The sequence below is a fragment of the Narcine bancroftii genome, chromosome 6 (genome assembly GCF_036971445.1).
Source record: "Narcine bancroftii isolate sNarBan1 chromosome 6, sNarBan1.hap1, whole genome shotgun sequence".
Taxonomy (NCBI): Eukaryota; Metazoa; Chordata; class Chondrichthyes; order Torpediniformes; family Narcinidae; genus Narcine; species Narcine bancroftii.
In genome coordinates this window covers 74357027-74378640 of record NC_091474.1, presented here as the reverse complement: position 1 = coordinate 74378640, position 21614 = coordinate 74357027, and the positions used below count along the sequence as shown (strand labels likewise).

The following is a 21614-nucleotide window of genomic DNA, read 5'->3' as shown; positions in this document are numbered from 1 at the left end:
GGGGGGGGGAACGAGCACAGTCCCACAAGCAGAAGGTAATAGACGGATAAGAGAAAGAGGGCACAACGGCTAACAAGAGGCGGGGGGATGGCTCTGTGAATGGAGGGGGGAGGGGTGGAGAGTTGGGGAAAAGAAGAGGTATGGAGAAGGGAGTGTAAGGGCAGCAGAAACCGGAGAAATTGTCGCCCAGAAAAATTATCCAAATTTAATATCCAAAGGTTTAATAATTAATTCTCTATCCAAAATAATTCTAGGTCGATTTCGAGGGAATTTATCTGGAAAAAGAGTGGATTTTTCCAGCAGGACTGTAATTTCTCCTGATCCAAATCTGCGTGTAGACGAAGTTGCGGTTCCAGTGCATGTGGCAAAGATCCTGACTTATCCTGAAAGAGTGAGCGCTGTTTTTAAGGTACTTTCTTCCTTGATGTGGGGGAAAGAGTCCATTGATACACATAAACTTTGTTATTTTTTTACTGCAGGTGACAAAGGCCAATCTGGAATTAATGCGGAAACTCGTGCGTAATGGACCTGAAGTCCATCCAGGGGCTAACTTCATTCAGCAGCGGCACACAAACCTGAAGAGGTGATGATTTGCTTTGAATCTTGTTTTGTAGCATTCATGCAATCTGGACATGTGAGAAAGTAGAAAAATTTTGGAAAGATCTAAACCAGATATTAAATAAAATAACAGAAAACAATATACCAAAGAATCCAGAGATCTTCCTCCTAAGTAACATAAAAAACAAAGAATTTGGAATTGATTTGGAGGATGCACAAAAAAGATTTGTTAAGATAGCTCTAGCCGTAGCAAAAAAATGTATTATGTCAACCTGGAAATTGGAAGATAATTTGAAAATACAACAATGGTATATAGAAATGAATAAATGTATTCCATTAGAAAAAATAACATATAGTTTAAGAAATAATATTGAAATATTCAAACAAATATGGGAGCCTTACATTAAATACAATAGCGAAAACCTACTGGGGACAATCATTGCCTAAGTTAACGGAAGGAAAAGGAAATGAAAAGAATGGACTCAGTGGAATTTCTGGTGTATTTTTATTGAATGACAACATTGTCTGACTGGTTTAATGTATCCTAGATTTTATACCTTAAATGGACGGGAGGGGGAAGGTAGGGAGGGTGGGATGGGAGGAGGGAGGGGGGGGGGAGAAAATGGCACTGTATATGTGTGAAAAGGAAAAAGTGTGTACCATGGTTAATGTGATTTATGGTGTGAAAAATAAAAAATTTTAAAAAAAAATCTTGTTTTGTAGCATGGAGTGCCAGGACTGAATGCTTTCAGAAACATTCCACATTTTTCTTTACTGTGAGAAAAATTATGTTTCAAATTGATTAGAGGTACTCCCCGACTTATGACTTATGAAATGGACGCAAGTCCAAATTTTGCCCGCGCACGTGGAGTGCCGAAGTCTTAAAGTGAACTTTTTAATCAAATCTCTTTTTCATCTTAGACTTGAAGATAGCAACTTAAAAGCTTCCTGAATTTGTCGATCAACCTTGGCAAATCTTTCCACGTTCTGGTCCACGCTTACCTTGTTAGTCGGTGTCCCAGGCTCCGTAGGCTGGGCATGGCTATCTTTATTCCTGTGCACGTGCGCAAGTCTTTGGTTGGTGCATGCGCAGTGGGGATGCGGATTGGAGTTCGATTGGCCTATGGGCCAACCTAAGACTCGCGAATGTGCATAGGAATGAAGATGGCCACGTCCAGCCTAAGGACCCCGGGACGCCGACTAACAAGGTAAGTACGCATATTTTGGCTCTTTCGTGTCCTGTTATAGTTTGTCAGATACAACATAAACTGTGTAAATTTTATATTTTTTCTTTGTTTTTAAAAACTTTCAGCCATATGTGCAGATGGACATAAGTCTCATTGGTCGCAAGTCGGGGAGTACCTGTACATGTTTGAGTGTTATGCATTGAGCTATTATACAGATAAAAACCCGTTATCCAGCACCTATGATGCCAGATAAGTGAATTCTCCAGTTGCTTGAGATTGCGTGTTGAGTGGATTGGTAAACTAACAGCGAGGTGCGCCTATTTTAAACTTCCATTTTTTTAACCTTATTTTTTTGCTGGTTGCTTGAAATCCAGATAACGGGTTTTACTGTAAAACATTGGAATCAGCATCAACCACATTTTCATTTCAATCATGCATTAGAAATGTTGCTTTATGGATTTTATGTTGGTTATTATTTTACAAAGTTGTTCACTGATGTAGTGGCTTCATTATCTTCTTCATTAGGCTGGGTCTTTTTTAAAATAGGATTCTGGATGTCGGGGTTTTGCATTATCTTCAGCTCTGCAGTTTTCTGCAAGTACTGCAATAAAAAGCATGAATTGTGAATGATAATTTGTCCAATGAGTTATAACAGCTGTAAAAACAAATTGTAAAATGAATTTAATAGATTGTTAGATTGGTGACCAGTGTGCAGATTATGAGTTGGTTTATGATGGTAAATGGTCCATTGATTACATAATTTGCAGAAGGTTTTCTTGGAAAAAATGGGGGATTATGATAGACAACTTCAATCTGAACACAAAGATAATTTCATATTTGCTGTATCATGTAGGAAGTTGGCGAAACATTAAATTAACTTTTATTAAATTTAGCATGTTTAATAACATAATGATGTTGACACATTATATTCGTTCAACTGACCTAAAAAGGTTTTGCTGTTGATTTCCATTTGCCCTCAGCATCTTATGCCTCTCGTGTCAGTGTCCAACAATAGTCAGCCAGCATTGATGGATTTCAGTTGCCCTGATACTTCTTTTCGATAGTCCCTGTGTTCGTCACTGACGGCACCAAGATCAGCAGGGAAGAAGTCCAAGGGCCATTGCAGAAAATGAATCTTCAATGACATTTTGCACTTCATGGTTTTGTATGGTCAAGTGGATGTAAAATATGTCAGGAAATCACAAAAATAGGTTATATCTTAAAAAAACTGTGCATGATAGGAATATTTTAAGGTGATTTTTGTGATCACCAGCCCAAAAGCGATAAAATACACTCAAAAGTGTTCAGGAAGCAAAATCTTCATTGTCCAAATGTTATTTGTGGACTGTGGCTTTTTTCTGTGAAGTGACCCTCAGAGGTAATTATTAATTTGCGAACCCTTGAGAAGTTTCTTTTTGTGGAAGAGTTGATGTTTACTGATCCTTGGACATTCTTGACTCTGGGCTGATTGTAATTTTAAATGATGCAACCCTCCATATTTAGTGAAGCAAGAGTTTGCAGAGAAACTGGTTCTAACGTGTGATGTTATCCGATTGAATTGGGTTTTGGGTTATGACTGCCTTTGAGTGAATCTTTCCGTTTTCTGATATTTGAGCAGTGCTTGGACTGATGGTGAATCGGGTGTCTTCATTGCACCAGTACAGCCTTTGGCAGTTCGTGGCACTTGAAGCAGTGAGATACTTCAAACAGTCTCCCCTCAACATTCTCCAGATCCAGAGTTGACCAAAGACAGTGTCCTCTCCCATGCTGTCATTTTGTCAGCTCTGCCAAGCCATGCCTTTCAAATACCTGTCACAGTTCTCAAATAATTGCACTGTTCTGAGCTCTTTTCCACTTAGGCATTACCTAGTTGGCAAAGGGCAAGATTCAAGGATGTTCTCAGAATCTTCTTTGAGCATAATGTAGTGTCCCCACTGCCCCGGCAGCTCGAGGTGGAGAAGGAGCAATATCACTAGAGCCCAGCATACCATCCAACAGTTTGCTGCTTCATATCCTCCTGCCCCATCTATGGCAGAGTTCCCAGAAGAAAGGCATCCGAATCCCAGAAATCATCTTAAGGAAAAAATGTTTGTCTGAAAAACTTGCCACTATCCAAAACAAAACCATTGTCCAAAACAAATTTCAGCGTAATTTTATTTTTGTCTCATATACAGGTTTCTAAGATATGGAAACAGGGAGAAAATGGCACAGGAACTGAAATATGGTGACGTCGTTGAAAGGCATCTAATTGACGGAGATATAGTTCTATTCAACAGACAGCCATCATTGCATAAATTGAGTATCATGGCCCATATTGTAAGTGTTTTGTAAAACATGAACTGCTGTGAAAAGTGGTTAATCATACTTAGACAATAATTGGAGTATACAACATGAATAAACCTTTTACAACAGTGAATTATGATTCCAAAAATAATTAGACTAATGTGCTATTTAAAATGAAGCGAACATTTTGTTCTTCACCATCTTGATATATCTTCAAGATGTGAAAAATGTAGGGAAAAAAAACAAGGCAAATATAAAAACGCCAAATAATAAATGTAGTGGTTGACAAGATAGAACAGTTAGCGCAGCAGTTAGCGTGATGCTATTACAACAGCCATGGTCACGGGTTCGAATCTGGTGCTATCTGTAAAGAGTTTGTATGGTCTCGCCACGTGGATTCCTTCGGGTGCTCCAGTTTCCCACCACCGTTCAAAACGCACAAGGGTTGGTGTATTTGGGTGGCATGTGTTTAACTGGCCACAATCAGCTTCTACTGGGTGGTAAATAAAATTTTTAATTTAAAGAAAATATAGTCGCAATTGTTTAATTTTTAATTTTAATATCAATTTCAGGCCAAGGTGAAACCACACCGTACGTTCAGGTTCAACGAATGCGTTTGCACACCATACAATGCAGATTTTGACGGGGATGAAATGAACCTCCACCTTCCTCAAACTGAGGAGGCAAAGGGCGAAGCTCTAGTTCTCATGGGGGTAGGTATGATTTGATCACACTGTTCCCACCTTTGTGGATTTGATCAGAGTTACAACTGTATTTTATTTAGCTCTGAGAGTTATGAGGACTTCAGTTATAGGGATAAATTAGATGGGCTAAGTTGTGTTCCCTGAAGTGAAGGAGACTGAAGTGTGGCCTTATTTCAGGTTGTCAGAGTCGTGTATATGGGAGATGGTCAAAATCTTATGCCCATGGTTAAGGTATCAAAACCAAGGGGGCATTGATTTAAGGTGAGGGAAGGGAGCTTTGAAGGGAATAGGAGGGATAGAAATGTTACGGAGAATGTTCTTTATATCTGAAGCCAGAAGAGGAGGAGTAATCAAGTACAATTATGATTCTTAAGAGGAATTCCGGCAGACTTTCAAAAGGCCAGGGCAAGCAAGGATACAGACCAATGCATGCAAGTGGAATTAGTGTAGATTGGCATTGTCATGGTGAGCTGAAAGGGCCTTTCTGCTCATCACCTCCCTCCACCTTCCCCATTTATTAGTTCACTTGAATTACAATTCAATTTTAAATTCTGGATTAATGTGCAAACCTACTGAACCAAATGATCGACAGGACAACTCCAATAACCGGAACTCCGATTCTCCGAAATCCTCATTTGTCCAAAAATCTTTAAAATTTTGGATAAATGAGGAAATCAGAAACAAACCAGAAATCCTCATTTACCGAAATGTTTTTGGACCCAAAATGACCGGGGACCTCGGGCTGCCGGCAGCAGCGGGAACCTCGGGTTCCCGGCAAGAGCGGGGACAACACTTTTTTTTGTGAGATGAACATTATTTTAATGCTTAAAAAGCCTTCCCTTGTCCTTTGTTGTATTTTAAACTGTGTTATATAATTTGAAGTTGATACTGGGCTGCTTTTAAAAAATGACCAGTTCTCCAAAAAACTTTATCTGACATATCCAAATCCAAAGGACGTAATAATGCAAATTAAGGAGACTGCAGTGTCCCTCAAGATGCAAATCAGGTTGCTGGTGGTGCTAAATGTAGTCTGATGCTCAGTGAGAGAAAGTCAAAGCTATTTATCTCATTGTCATGGTAAGTCAGAAGAAAAAGTATAACGTATGGGGCAGCAAGGTTAGCTTAGCGAGTAGCACAACTCTGTTACAGCACAGCGACCTGGGTCTGAATCTGGCACTGTGTAAGGAGCTTGGATGTTCTCCTCGTGTCTGCATGAGTTTCCTCTGGTTTCTTCTAACTGTTCAAAACATGCAGGGTCGTAGGCTAATAGGGTATAATTGATTGGCACAGATTTTGATAGTCAGAATTGGCTTCTACAAGTGTTAAATTTAAAAATAAAAATAAAAGTGTATTGTTAACAGTAATTTATAACAAGCCCACCTCACTGTCAAAAGACAAAAGAGGAAAAACCCAACACCCAACCCCAACCCACCAATTTTCCCCTGCAACCGCTGCAACCGTGTCTGCCTGTCCCGCATCGGACTTGTCAGCCACAAACGAGCCTGCAGCTGACGTGGAGTTTACCCCTCCATAAATCTTCGTCCGCGAAGCCAAGCCAAAGAAGAAAAAGAAGAATAACAAGCAAAGGAAGACTGAGACAGAGACATTTGTGACTGTTAACCTGGGGAAAGAAACTTTAGAGAAGGTAGAATTGTGTGAACATTGATTGTAAGGATCGATTGCAAATCAGTTGAGTGTAATTATTCATTATATATTCAAAACAATTAATCTATACACACGAGTGAATGAGATAAAATAATCATTTGTTTTTGCAAGACAGGTTAGCCAATTAATTGAATGGTCTTTGCTTTTCACAGCAATTAATTTTAAAGCAAGAAAATAAAATCTTTTATTTTGCTTTACATCTCTTTGATTATTTACTGAATTTTCAGACATTTGGTTAACCTTAACCTGACAGCATTTGAAGCAACAAAATAAAGTTAATGTCACTATTAGTGTCTTAACCTCTGACTTATTTGAGACATGCAGGTGTAAAGTTCACTGATGGATTTATTTTCTCTTTAGACAAAAGCCAATCTGGTAACTCCTAGAAATGGAGAACCCCTAATTGCTGCAATCCAGGACTTTCTAACAGGTTAAGTAGAGTGTTTTCATGTCAAAATTTGCCATTTTACTTAACAGTTTTGTCGAGAGTAATGGAAATTCTTTGCACAGACTTGTTAAGCTTTCAGGATTTACATTCTCTGCAAATTTACCAGGAATTAAATCAGCACACCCATTGGAATTGCTGTTATCCACAGGAATTTGTTTTTATTACATTTATGTAACATATTTATTGTTAAAATTTATATACATTGTAAAACCTGATAACATTCATATGATTTTAATTGAATAAAACTTGAAAGTCTGCAGACACCATGATTGAAGTAAAACCACAACGCTGGGGAAACTCAGCCCGTCAAACAGTGGTCTCTATACACCAAAGATAAAGGTACATAACTGACGTTTCAGCTTGAGCCCTTCAGCAAGGTATGAACAAAGTGTAGGCAGGCTCCCGAACAAAATTATTAGGCCTCCTGATTACATTTAGCCCATACTTTGATGAGGGGCTCAAGCCCAAAATGTTGGTTATGTACTTTATTTTTTACTCTACATAAAGTACCCTGTTTGACCGGTTGAGTTTTTCCAGCATTGTGTTTTTACAATTATTTTAATATGCTTAATTCTTGGCTATTTAATCATCCTTGCTAACTAATTTCCATGTTGTATTGTTATTTTTAAATTAAAAATAAGTTTACTTGGTTAGGAAGAGAGAGAAAACTCGAAGAAGCTATTGATAGTGAATAATCCAAGATAGTGGAGTGTCAGTTTCTCGATCTGTATTTGTTTCAGTGGAGGTGACTGTAAAAGTCATCAGACAGTGTGCTTTCTGTTCTGTGTGCAAATGTACAAACCAATTTTCAATATCAATTTCAAGTTGATCTTGAATTATACGTGGGAGTTGTCTGAAACCATTTTAACAATCAGCTTTTTAGAACATTGCATCAGTATACAGACCCTTTGGCCCTTGATGTTGTGCCAACCCGTATAAACCTACTCAGCAATCTAAACCTTCCCTACCTCACACCCAATACACTTTATTTTTCTTCCATCCATGTTCCTGTTTAAGAATCTTTTAAATGTCCCTGTTGTACCAGTCTTCACCATCATCACATGCATTTCAGGCACCCACTACTCTGTATTAAAAAAAAACCACCCCTGATGTCTCCCCCAAATTTCCTTTCTCTCCCCCTCTCCCTCCTACATTTCACCTTATATGGATGTCCTCTGGTGTTTGCTACTCCCCCCACCTGGAAAAAAGATACTGGCGATCCACCCTATCTCTGCCTCTCATACTCTTGGAGACCTTTATTAAGTCATCTCTCATCCTTCACTCCAAAGAGAAAAGCCCGAGCTTGGTTAAACTTGCCTCATGAGACATGTTCTCCAATCCAGGCAAATTCCTGGTAAATCTCCTCTTCCACATACTTCCTGGAATGAGGAGACCAGATCTGTACAAATATTCCAAGAGTGGTTGAGCTAGAGTTTTACCTCATGGCTCTTGAACTCAATCCCTCCCCAACTAATGTAGGCCAACATACCCTGATGTCTCCTCTAACCTTTCTTCCCCTCACCTTATTCCAATGTCCTCTGGTGTTTTCCGGTACATGGCTAACAATTTTTGTGCTAACCTTGGCTATCTAGCGCATTAAGACCAGCTGACATTGGAATTTTTTCCCCCCTTCCCCATCATCCATTCTAATAGAAATGCTTGCTTCTCTCATAATTGATAGTTAAGTTTAGGAATTCAGTGTTTAAAAATGATGCCTGGATCCAGTGTTTGGAAAGCATGCCTATATTCAAAGTGATGTAACCAACTCTGTGACCAAAAGGTTTGGTGCTTAGCTGTGAAGATACTCTTATTTATTGAAAAATATTTCCTTCTTGTTTGCACAGGTGCCTATCTCCTTACTATGAAAGATACCTTTTTTGACCGAGCAAAGACATGCCAGATTGTTGCTTCCATTCTCTCGGGGAAAGATGAGCAAATCAAAATTAGTCTTCCACATCCTGCAATCCTAAAGGTAATACTTCTGAAAGATTGAGCTGGTTTATCTTTCAATGCAGAATTTTAGTGGGGAGCTGTAGTTCTTTATGACACATTTCTGAAAGATGGTTTAATGATGACACATTAGGATTATTTTTGACGAGCCACTGTTATGAAATGGTTGTAGCCCAGAAGGAGATTGTTTGGCCTATCATATCTGTGCTGGTTATCTCCCGCCCCCAGCTTCTTCACTGTAGCCTTGCAATTTTTCCATTACAATATATTTATCCAATTCTCTCTTGAAAAAAGAAGCCTACTGCCACCACAGCAGCAGACTGTGCATTTCACATTATCACTTAGTGCAGAAGAAACAGGATTCATTGGAGATCCTTTCAGCTTCCTCAGTTGATGTTGGCCAAGGTTAAGGAAGTTCTCGGGTTCCTGATAGTCTGATCAAACCCCAATTTGATGGATAAAGTTAAAATCCAACTCCACCCTGACTTCATAGAAAATGTCTTGACTTCGAACAGATTTTTTAAAAAGTTTATGGAGTTGGCTGAAAGTTCTAAACATTTTTAAAGCTATCTTGCTTCAAGTTTTGGGTATTAATGGTCCTAATTTCTGGCAACATAGCATGCTGCAAAAAATTATAGTTAAATTGTTGGATTTTTATTTCATATTGCAATGAGGGTAGATGGATGTGTACTTTTTCAGAGCATTATAATGAGGAAATAAATTGTCATTTGTAAATCCATCCTGGCATTGGGCAGAGTCTGTGCAAAACAACTACAAGATGATGTCAAACTGTCTCCTTTACAGCCTGTGACTCTGTGGACAGGAAAACAGATTTTTAGCCTCATTCTTAAACCAAACAAAGCCTGCCCCATCAAGGCCAACCTGCGCACTAAAGGAAAGCAGTACTGTGGAAAAGGTGAAGACCTCTGCTTCAATGACTCCTGTAAGTCAGCAGAACTGAAAGACAAGTTTGAAACAAACTGAATTTCTTTTCTTGAAAATTATTTTTTTTTATGAGAGGCATTTTTGTTACTGATTGGTCCAAATTTGGTGCAAAAAAATTCATCAGAGTTGAATTTCTAATTTTTGTCTAGTTTTACATTGAGTTTTGACTACCTGCATTTAATTACGTCTTTGTTTGCAGAATTTCATCCATTATATAATTGAATTTAGAACCAAGTTGAATATGGCACACATTGGTCCTCGTGTTGATTTCTCAGATTCTTGGCCACCAAAATGGCACTGCACGAAGTTACAGTGGCCACTTTGGCTCCTCACAACAGTGAAATTTCCTATCATCAGGAAATCCCCTTGACTAATGACATTTTCCAGAATTGGTGTGGGAATCGGAGAATTAGCAAAATTCATTTAGCCTACAACCCGGTATGCTTTGAAGGGTGAGAGGAAATCCACGCAGACACGGAGAACGTACAAACTCCTGACAGACATCACCAGATCCAAACCCCCGGTTTGCTGGTTCTGCAACAGCATTGCGCCAACTTGAATCTGAAGACTCCAGTCAGTGCTGCTACTACTTCCCAACCTTGCATCGTCTCTCTTGCCTGAAGGTTTATAAGATCAAATTCAGAGATGAAAGGGCCCTCCCATGAGGAGAGATAGGACAAAATGGGACTTTATTCCCTGATATGTCCCAGTTAAGAAGGGATGTCTTGAAAAACATGGAACTCTTATATGCCTTGAGAATGTTTCGCCTGTCATGTTTGATAGGAACTCATGGATTATAACTTAAGAGCAGAGGTGCACCATTTGAGAATTAGATGAGAATTACTTTCACTCAGTGGGTTGTGAATCTTTTCAGTTCTTCACTGTAGGGGACTGTAACCACCCAAATCACTCACCAATTTCAAAGTGGAAACTTAACAGTTTTTTTTAAGAGATGAGAAGAAAACCAAGGGAAATGGAACGGAGTAAAAAGAAACTGGGGACAGAAAATACGGAAAGTAGCTTTATAGTTGCTTTGTTTCTTGCTAAATCTAATGTCACCAAGAATAACTCAAAGAATTCTAAAGTCTGCACGGAGCTGTTTGAAAAGTCACCTCCGCCCGTCGAATGGAATTCCTCGACCTTGCTGTTCACTATACCTTGAAGAAGGGTTCAGGCCCAAAATGTCAGTTAATGCACCTTTACCTCCAATGGATTGCTGTGTTGCTTCAGCATTTCTGTGTTTTTACTTTAAATTCCATTGGTTCCTTGAGGTTCAGATGTGAGAAGTCTCCACAAATTGTTCTGGCGGAGAAAGAAACTCAACTAGATGACTGCTTTTTGATCCAGATGTAGGATGTTTGCAATTATATAAAACAATGCAGTGTCTTTCTCGTCTCAGATAGGATCATTTCCTGCAGGGCAAAGTTATTTTGCCCCAAACTTGATTATAATTACTTTGGGCCAAAATATGCCCAGGTTATTTTTGGAAGTTAATAGAATTCCTGATGTATCAAAACATATTTCTTATCTAACTGTAAATAATTGGTTTCCAGTTCATAATGCACCAAGTAGTTTCAATGCTTTCACCTTTCTCCATTGTTCAGCCTCAAGGGATTTGCCTTTTCTAGATTAATATTCAAGGCCCATTTGTAGTACCTTATATGATCTATCATTTAAAAAAAAATTTGGACATACTGCACAGTAGCAGGCCCTTCCGGCCCACGAGCCAATGCCACCCAATTAACCTACAATTCCCATACGTTTTGACAATGTACAAACAATATATATCTATATATAAATGTAATTGTTTAAATTACTTCCAGCAGTCACGAATACGACATACAGAAAAAAAGCTGTGGTTATTCTCAAGTAGAAAACTATAATGTTTTTTTATCTCATTTCAGATTCCAGGTTGATTCTTCAGCACACAGATTATACCCAGATCAGATAAAATGTTCAAAATTCTGCCAGTTCTTGAATCACTTGATTTTAAATACCCAGTTTCTCCCATTGATTTAAGCATACCTTGGATAACATACAAGTGTCCTTCAGTCAGTTGAATCTATTTGATTTGCTCATAAAAGTACAGATCTTTATTTCTATTGAAGTTGTCCTTGTAAATGACCATATAATCAGAAGGGCCTATCGAGTTCATAATACGAATGCAGTTACAACAGCCCTTCTATACAGCTGTTGTTCCCTCTAAGCAAACACATTCAGGACTTAGCTTCTTTCGTACATTCAAATCTTATTTGTCCTCTTATAGTCGTTGTAATCCAGAACAGTGAGCTGATGGCTGGGAGCCTGGATAAAGGAACTCTGGGATCAGGTTCAAAGAACAACATCTTCTACATCCTGCTGAGAGATTGGGGACAGATGGCAGCTGCCGATGCGATGTCTCGTCTTGCTCGTCTGGCTCCTGTCTATCTTTGTGAGTATATGAAGTAACTGGGTTGAGGTATCCTATTGTCTAAATAAATATTGAATTTATCCATCTGATTATTTTAACATTCTACTTACCAACAATAAAATTCTGTTCTGTTATTTTTTTTCCATTTGTACCTAATTTAATAAATGAACATTGAAGCAAATGTTCCATCAAATTTAATTTAATTACTTTGGGCCAAAATATGGCCAGTTTACTTATGAAAGTTATAGAATTCCAGATGTTAACAGTCCATCAAAATGTATTCCTTATCGAATTGTATAGTGTTTATTTCCAGTTGATAACACCAAGTACTTTCAATTTACTCATCTTGATACAATGCATGTCTTTTCTACCAGGAATTGTTGTCCAGTCTAATAATATTATAACTTTGTTTTACTAAAGAATAAAATTGCACACCTAATTCAGGGTTGAGCCTTGAGGTTCTCTAATTTAACCCTTTGGACTCAGACTACCAACCAGCGCAGAAACTTGTTGGTGTTCAGGGACTGGTTTTATTCCCAACCACTAGGTAGTTCATACTGGTGTTCTTACTGTAGTTGACCCATGGACCCAATCCAGAGTATATTATGACAGGTTAAAAATGGCTAGAGTCCAAAGGGTTAAGGGTACTGTTCAATGCTGAAAATACTAAAGCTGTTTTATCCATTTAGCCTCATATATTTCTTGAGCAATTTCAGAGGGGACAATATTGCAATGAAAACCTTAAGTTAAAAGTATTATCTCTTGAGATGTAAATTAAAAAGATGTGGATGCTGGAAATCTGAATTTAAAATGGAAAATACTTTTAAAGCTTACTTTTCCCTATTCATGTTTGTTTATTTAAAACTCAGCCAATCGAGGATTTTCTATTGGCATTGGTGATGTCACACCAGGTCGGGGACTGTTGAAAGCCAAGCAGGAGCTACTTGACGCTGGCTATAAAAAATGCGATGAATTCATTGATGCGCTCAACACAGGCAAACTTCAGCAGCAGCCAGGATGTACAGCCGAAGAAACGTTAGAAGTAAGGCAGAAACTAAAACTTTCAAATAAAACATCTCCCATTCCAAATCTATGCTGAATAAGAATGTAATTCCAGTGGAATACAAAGTTAATTAGCACCTCCACTGTAAAACAGAATGATTGCAGTGTTTAATGAAGAAAAAAATGTCTCCAAAAAAATATGCATGCTGCTTATACCCAGTCTTTCCGGCTGAACTTCTCTTGTGAATATACAATTGTTAATAATACTGCCTGGCTTCATGTCATATCAAAACTGACAGTAATGTAATAGCATCAGAAATTGATATAGAACAGAGTGCTTTGCTCATCATTACCAGCTGTACCATTCAATAAACACAGCTGATCATTTAACTCAGTAACATTTTCTTCCACCACCCCAATATTAATTGAATCCTTTAATATCCAAAAATCTGTCCAGCCTATTATTTTTCTTTCTCAATCTGTAATGGACCCACTTTGGCTAATTGTTTCCTTTCATAATACCCATGGAAGTTCTTCATCTTGAATAACATCAGTCTTCTCTATACTCTCAGATATAGAATAATAAAGCTTCCCAATTTCTTGTCTCAGTCTTGGAAGGTGCAGACTTTTATTGTTAGAGTAGCAAAGATAAAGATTGACTCTGCATTCACCCTGTTCAGCCTCAGGAATTTTGAATATTTCAATGAAATCACTTCACATTCTCCCAAACTTGAGATTCTGGCAGCTGTATCCTTCCTTGGGGAGAGGTGCCAGATCTGCATGCAAAATCCTTTTTGCAGTTTCATCAGGTCCCTAATAAATTGGAAAAAGATGTGTATTGAAAACCTCTTGCAATAAAGACTAACCTACTATTTACCTTCCTGTGAACTTTGATTGATAGACAAGGGCACCTGGGTCCTCATAAATACTAATATCTTTCAGGCTCTCACCATTTTAAAAACACACCCCCTTTCTATTTCTGTCAAAGTTTATGACTGGCCATATTTTCACATGATTTGCCACTTGCCTTTCTTTTCCCTCCTCTACACGGTCTTTGCAGCCAACCCCACCACCTAACATTTACCACACTTTGTCACTGTTACACCCAATTCCCTCGGCCAGATCTTTGATATAAATTGTGAGTAACATTGGGCCTTGCTCAACCCGAGCAGAATCGTTGTCCTACGCCAATCATTTCAGTGCCTACTTAAAGGCTCCCATTCCAAAAATGCTTGCTCCATTGACCAATCACTAGTTGTTATATTAGCCCAATACCATGTACTCTAATGTTGTTTGATAATTTCATGTGAAACTCTGGATCAAAGGCCTTCTGACTGTCCAAATGCACTGTCAACTGGTTTGTTCTTAACCTCAAAAATTTATTTTTCTTTACCTTTCACAAATCATATTGATTCCCTTTTTTCTATTATTATTTTTCCAACTGTCTTGTTACATTTCCTAAATAATAGCTTCCAACATTTTTCTCTCCCTGATGTTGGGCAAGCTGGTCTGTAGTTCCCTTTTTCCCTCTCCTTTCTTAATTGGTGGGGTCCTGTTGCTACCTTCAAATCTGTGGGATTCAGTGGAGTTTTGGAAGAAGAAGACAATGTAATTCACCATCTCCTGAGCTGATGCTGTCTGAACAATAGGATACAGGCCATCAAGTTCTTTAGGGTCCATTCATTTGTCCAAAATTATTTTTTTTATATAAACAGTAGTTTCTTTGAGCTCATTTACTGTGGTTCAGCATGGTTTCTGGGAGATTTTCTGCATAAAGACAAACATGCTACATCTATTAAATTTCTTTGCCAATTCTTAATTTTCCACTCTTATTTCTCTTTTTCAATCTGTAATGGACCCACTTTGGCTAATTGTTTTCTTTCATCATATCCATGGAAGTTCTTAAGTTTTGTTTTTATGCTTCTCACTAGCTTACCCTCAGTTTCTCCCCTTTCCTTATTGTTGCTTTGTCATTCTCAGTCCTCTGGCTTCCTGATTGTTTTATCGTAATCTTAGACTTCATGTAATCTAATGCTATTTAATTCCAGGCAGGATCACTTTCCTGTTGAAATGTTTGCCTTGAAGCTAAATACATATTACTTGTAAACTGTGTATTAATTCTTTAAGTGTCAATGTTACTTGTATACTGTTACACCATTTAATATAATTTCCTAATCTACTGTTGCAAACCCCTATGATATATACCTTTGTCGTTTGTCCTGTGCAGATTTAGAACTCTGGTTTCAGATTGAACAAAATAATTCTAATTTCTACAAACTTCTATATCATCCACACTGTTCCCTAAAGTTCCTTAAACTACCAAATTATCAATTAACCCTATTTATCTTCTGTGACTTTTTTTTTGCCGGTTGCTTGAATTCCAGATGATGGGGGTTTTACTGTACTGAGAACAGTTCTGTTGTTTGGTGCTTTCACTTCTGTGATTGGTAATGACCAAAGGTAAATTATACATGTCACCTGAATGGATTTTACATTTTTACCTCTTCCAGGCCTTGATCCTGAAGGAACTCTCCGTCATTAGAGACCATGCTGGCAGTGCATGCCTTCGGGAGCTGGATAAAAGTAACAGCCCACTCACCATGGCCCTCTGCGGTTCAAAAGGTAACAGCGAAAGGTACTCGTCATCAACTTGCAAATGCTTTCCCTTTGGAATATGGGTGGAATGCCATTTTGTCGAGATCCCTGGATATTTTGAACTCTTGAGTATAAAAGATTCCTTTTTGTTTGTCATAGAAATGATTCTGGCAGTTTTATTAATTGCATACACTATACGCTTACACTGTAGGCGATTCGGCAGAGCAGCATCGATCTTTGCTCGACTCTCCTCACAGGCCTGGAAGAATCAGAAATTTGCTGCAAAGATCAAGACTACTGTGTGCAGTGCATGCATTATCAGTACCCTCCTGTATGGTAGCGAGACTTGGACCACCTACTCCAACCAGGGGAGGAAACTCAATAGTTTCACCTGCGCAGCCCTCACCACATCCTGGGGATCACCTGAAGGGACAAAGTCCCAAATTCTGTTGGTTCTCTCCCATGCTGAACTTCCCACAATGTTCACACTTTGAAGACAACGCAGATTGTGCTGGCTGGGCCACATCTGCCGTATGAAGGATGAGGATGATAGACTGCCAAAAGACATCCTCTACGGAGAACTAGCAATAGGCAAGAGGAACGTTGGTAGACCCCGGCTTCACTTTCATGACCTCTGCAAGCGCGACATGAAACCCTTAAAAATCAGCGCAGAGTGCTGGGAGGGTACAGCAGATGACCACAATAAATGGCAAGGCACTCTTCATCAACACCTAGAGTAGAGTAAGGCGAAAGAGTGATCTTGAGTCAGTTTGAGGAGCGGAGAGCTAAATGGAGAGCACAGCGGACAACAATTCACAATGCCCTACACATGCAACAACTGTGGCAGAGCCTGCCGTTCGAGGATTGGCCTCAGTAGCCAGAGTCGATGCTGCTCAACAAACCAGTGACTAGTAGAGGAGCAATACCCATGGTCGTTCACAACCGATGGAGGCTATGCACACACTATAAGCTATACTATGGTTGTTACTGACGGCTGGAAGATGCAAGGATGTGCTTATTGGGCATTATCACTTGAAGAATAAATACCCACATAAGATACTGATGGTCTATCAGTACCATGACCCCAGCAAAGAGGTGAGAGGTAACTCCTGGGGAGAAATGAATCTGAATTATGGCATGTCTAACAACCATTTCACACTACATCGTGTGCCAATGTAAACAGGTGGGCTTTTAAGGTTGTTCCCCTTGAGTGCAACTCCAGTTCAACGAGGATTGCAGGCAGGTAGCTGAAATTGCCTGCTTTATGTCAGAAGAGAACATAGAACTCTACAGCACAGTGCAGGCCCTTCAGACCTTTATGTTGTGCCGTACTAAACCCTCCCTACCCCTTATCCCTTTAATTTTTCTTCCATTCGTGTGTCTGAATTAGAGTCTCTCAAATTCCCTTAATGTTTCAGCCTCTACCATCATCCCTGGCAAGCATTCCAGGCATCCACAACTCTCTGTGTTAAAGTACATCCCCTGATGTTTTCCCTAAACTTCCCTCCCTTCAATTTGTAGACATATCCTCTGGCAGTTGCAATTCCTTCCCTGGGAAAATTATCTCTTTTTTTGGTGCCAGTATCTGAAATTTCCATTACTCATTGCATACAGATAGCAACGTATGTTTTTAGTGTTCCAATTAATCTGTAGTTTGTAACCTTTAAGAATAAATACTGGAGTTTTTCTTTCAATCTGACCATCATATATTAACTGAGATATATGAACACGCTTAACAGGCTCCTTCATCAACATCTCTCAAATGATTGCCTGCGTAGGACAGCAAGCTATTAGTGGATCCCGTGTTCCCGATGGCTTTGAGAACAGATCCCTACCTCACTTTGAAAAGCATTCCAAGGTGAGCTTGGTTCTTCGCACACATTTCTGATCATGCTTTTCATTTCATTAATGTTATAACTAATCGTATTCATAATTTTCTTTGTGCAGCTTCCGGCTGCTAAGGGTTTTGTTGCAAACAGTTTCTATTCTGGCTTGACGCCTACAGAATTTATCTTCCATACAATGGCTGGTCGAGAGGGCCTGGTAGATACAGCTGTCAAAACAGCAGAAACTGGATACATGCAGGTAATAGCAACAACACACATCATTCAAGCAATGAGTGCTATCGTAATTAATAAACGGAGAGATTGAATATGGAAACGTTGGAGTGGGCTGAGAGTGGTCAGGCTTTGGTGAGAATAGGTAAGAGGTGAGGAATAGTAGGAGTTGAAGAAAGGGCCATGCTATTCAGGGAACAAAAAGGATTCAGCAGGTAGGCACAGGTAAGTGCAGGTTTTAGATATATATTTTGATCTTCTAGTCATAAACACTGGGAATGGCAGTCAAGGCAGGAGAATGCTCCTCTTGCAGAATGTGGGCCAACAGGGAAGCCAGCAGGATCCCTGACAACTTCATCTACGAGAAGTGCATCCAGCTGCAGCGCTTGACAAGCCGAGTTAAGGAATTGGAGCTGGAGCTGGATGAACTCCGGATCATTTGGGAGGCAGATGTGGAGATGGACAGGAGCTACAGAGGCACTCACACCTAGGAGGCAGGAGAAGGGTAGATGGGTGACAGACAGGAGAGGGAAAGGGAACAGGCAGGCAGTGTAGGGCACCCCTATGGCCGTGTCGCTCAATAACAAGTATCCCATTTTGGATACTGTTGTGGGGGAAACGACCTACCAGGAACAAGCCACGGAGATCAGGTATTTGGCACAGAGTCTGGTCCTGTGGCTTTTTTATTTTTAAAAAAAGGGAAGGGAGGAGAAGAGGCAAGCTGCATTGTTCGGGGGACAGATGAGAGGTTCTGTGGAAGAGATCGAGTATCCCGGAAGGTCTTTTGCCTCCCTTGGGCAAGGGTCTGAGATAAATCAGATTAAGTTCACGGCATTCTCAGGAGGGAGGGTGAACAGCCAGATGCCGTGGTCTATATAGGGACCCATGACGTGGGTAGGAAAGGTGAGGAGATCCTACAAGGAGAGTTCAGAGAGTTAGGCACAAGGTTGAAGGACAGGACCTCCAGGGTATTGATCTCAAGTTTGCTACCCATGCCATGTACGAGTGAGGTTGGAAACAGGAGGATAATGCAGCTTAACGTGACTAAAGACATGGTGATGGAGGGAGGGCTTCATGTTTCTGGATCATTGGGCTCTCTTCTAGGGAAGGTGGGACCTGTTCCAATGGGGAGGTTTGCACTGAACTGGAGTGGGATTAAGATCCTTGCAGGAAGGCTTGGTCGTGCTGCTCTAGGGGTTTATACAAGATTTGCAGGGGGTTGGTAACCAGAGTTCCAGAGCAGATAGAGGAGTTGATGAGGGAAAAGATGATGTGAAAATTACATAAACTGTTAGAAGTCAATGGGTTGTACATGGTGGAAATTTTCTGAAGTGCATCTATTTCAATGCAAGGACTATTGTAGTAAAGGCAGACGAGCTTAGAGCATGGATTTGCACGTGGAATTATGACATTGTGGCCATTAATGAAACATGGTTGCAGGAGGGGCAGGACTGGCAGCTCAATGTTCTGTGCTTCCATTGCTTTAGATTCGATAGAGCGGGGGTGGGGGAATGAAAAAGGGGAGGAGTGGCATTGTTCATCAGGGAAAATGTCACAGCTGTGCTCAGGCAAGACAGAGTAGAGGGGTTGTCCACTGAGGCTACATGGGTGGAGCTGAGAAACGAGAAAGGTATGACCACATTCATGGGGTTATATTATAGATCGCTCAATAGTCAATGAGAATTGGAGCAAATTTGTAGAGAGGATGCAGATTGCTGCAGGATACACAAGGTTGTGATAGTAGGGAATTTTAATTTTACACAATACATCTGCTAATGTTTTAACATAGAACACTGCAGCACAGGCCCTTCAGCCCATGATGTGCTGACCCATGTATACCTAAAAAAAAAACTAAACCCTCCCTTCCTCATAACCCTCTTATTTTTCTTTCATCCATAGCCTGTCGTAGTCTCTTCAATGCCCCTATTGTACCAGCCTCCACTACCATCCCTGATGTCTCCCCTAAACTTTCTTCCCTTCACTTTGTACAGATGTCCTTTGGTGTTTGCTAACTCCTGCCCTGGGGAAAAGATACTGGTTGTCTACCTTATCTAAGTTAGTTCCAAGCAGGCTTGGTATTCTTCTTATTTCCCCCCCACCACTCACCCAAAGAAACTAAATTCCAGCAATATTTAAAATATGCATTCTACAGATGAGGTCTCTGATTAGACGCTGACATTTTTGTGATATATTGAGAGAGGTATGGTGGTTTGCCTGAGTTAACTGTCAGATCATTTTCCCTAAATTTTGAAGCTATTTCTGAGGATAGTAAAATATTAAGAATGACTTTATTTACTGGTTTGTACAGTTTGATTAAAGTAGCTTATTTTTTATTATCCCTTTTTTGTTTTTCCAGAGGCGTCTGGTAAAATCGTTAGAGGATCTTTGCACGCAATACGATCTGACAGTTCGCAGCTCCACTGGTGACATTGTCCAGTTTATCTATGGTGGAGACGGCTTAGATCCAGCAGCTATGGAAGGCAAGGATGAGCCAATGGAATTTAAACGTGTTCTGGATAATGTTAGGGTAATGAGAGTTTTTAATTACGTGCTCCATACTGTGGTATGTTGTATTTTGGATAAGATAATAAACATGAAAAGTTTTGTTGCTTCTACAAACTATATTTCTGCAAGCTCAGTGTTAAATATGTGCAAAGAATATTCTTGTTCTTAATTTTGTTCATTAAAATGTGGGTACTTGTTGACAATTTCATCAGCTAGAGGCTGGAAATGAGGCAGGGAACATGAAGCATTAACAAGTCTATGGCATAACAATGTGGATTTGCAGTTCCTTTAGAGCAGCAGTGGCCAACCTTTTAATTTTACATTTCTAATTTAGACATACAGCACAATTACAGGCCATTTCGGCCTCTGTGTCTGTGGTGCCCATTTAACCTACACTCCTAGTCCGTACACATGGCCTGAAATGGCCTGTTACCGTGTTGTATGTCTAAATTAAAGATTAAAAATTAAAAGGTTGGCTACCTCTGCTTTGGAGTCATAGAGTATTATCGAGAGGAGCATGCCCTTCAGCCCAACCTATCTATACCAGTCCCATTTGGCTGCATTTAAGCCATATCGATCTAAATCAGTGGTTTTCAAACATTTTCTTTCCACTCACCTACCACCTTAAGTAATCCCTTTGCTGTAGGTGCTTGTAATTAGGAAGTGGTAGATGAATAGAAAGAAAAAGTTTGAAAACCACTGTTTTAACCGTACCTAATCGACTCGTTATGTGCACATTTTTATAACTCGAAGGAAAATTTTTTCTCAAGCCAAATGTTTCAGTAACAATTGGGTCTAGAGCAGGGGTTCTCAACCTTCCCTTCCCACTCACATCCCACCTTAAGTCTTCCCTTACTAATCACAGATTGCTTAAGATGCTCTGTGAGTGGAAAGAAAAAGTTTGAAAACCACTGATCTAAACCTTTCCTATACATGTACCTGTCTACACGACTTGAGCATCACAATTGTCCCTGGTTCTACAAATTTCCTGTGGCAGCTCATTCCATATAACCCACTACCCCGTCTCTCCCGCTCACCAGATACTCCTGATAACTTAAGCATAGCATTCCCAGTAACATTCTCATTACAATTTTTTCTGCATCCTTTCCAGCTTAATGACTCTAGGAATCAAACTGTGAGAGGTTTTAATACAAGCAATCTTACTTTCATTGATGATCATTGGTGCTTAAATAAATAATGTTGTTAATTCAATTTCCTGTCAGTGATTTTAATTTTCTCAAGTATTTTACAAATAGTCATCGGTTATGTTCACGTTGATCATGAGCTCTTATAGATTATCCTCAA

At 39.6% G+C, this 21614-nt stretch overlaps 1 protein-coding gene across 3 annotated transcripts in view; it reads left to right on the top strand.

Moving 5' to 3' along the window:
* polr3a (polymerase (RNA) III (DNA directed) polypeptide A) overlaps positions 1-21614 on the top strand; it is a 71649-nt gene that overhangs the window by 18239 nt on the left and 31796 nt on the right. For all 3 annotated transcript variants that reach the window (XR_011340173.1, XM_069885383.1, XM_069885384.1), the window contains exons 8-20: positions 255-391; positions 480-583; positions 3920-4061; positions 4601-4741; positions 6758-6827; positions 8690-8817; positions 9600-9738; positions 12007-12171; positions 13020-13192; positions 15663-15774; positions 17487-17605; positions 17695-17832; positions 20161-20331. Coding sequence is in view for 2 of the 3 variants with exons in the window: in XM_069885383.1 (XP_069741484.1) it covers positions 255-391; positions 480-583; positions 3920-4061; positions 4601-4741; positions 6758-6827; positions 8690-8817; positions 9600-9738; positions 12007-12171; positions 13020-13192; positions 15663-15774; positions 17487-17605; positions 17695-17832; positions 20161-20331 (1739 nt within the window). In the remaining variant the exon portion in view is untranslated. The remainder of the gene's footprint in view (positions 1-254; positions 392-479; positions 584-3919; positions 4062-4600; positions 4742-6757; positions 6828-8689; positions 8818-9599; positions 9739-12006; positions 12172-13019; positions 13193-15662; positions 15775-17486; positions 17606-17694; positions 17833-20160; positions 20332-21614) is intronic.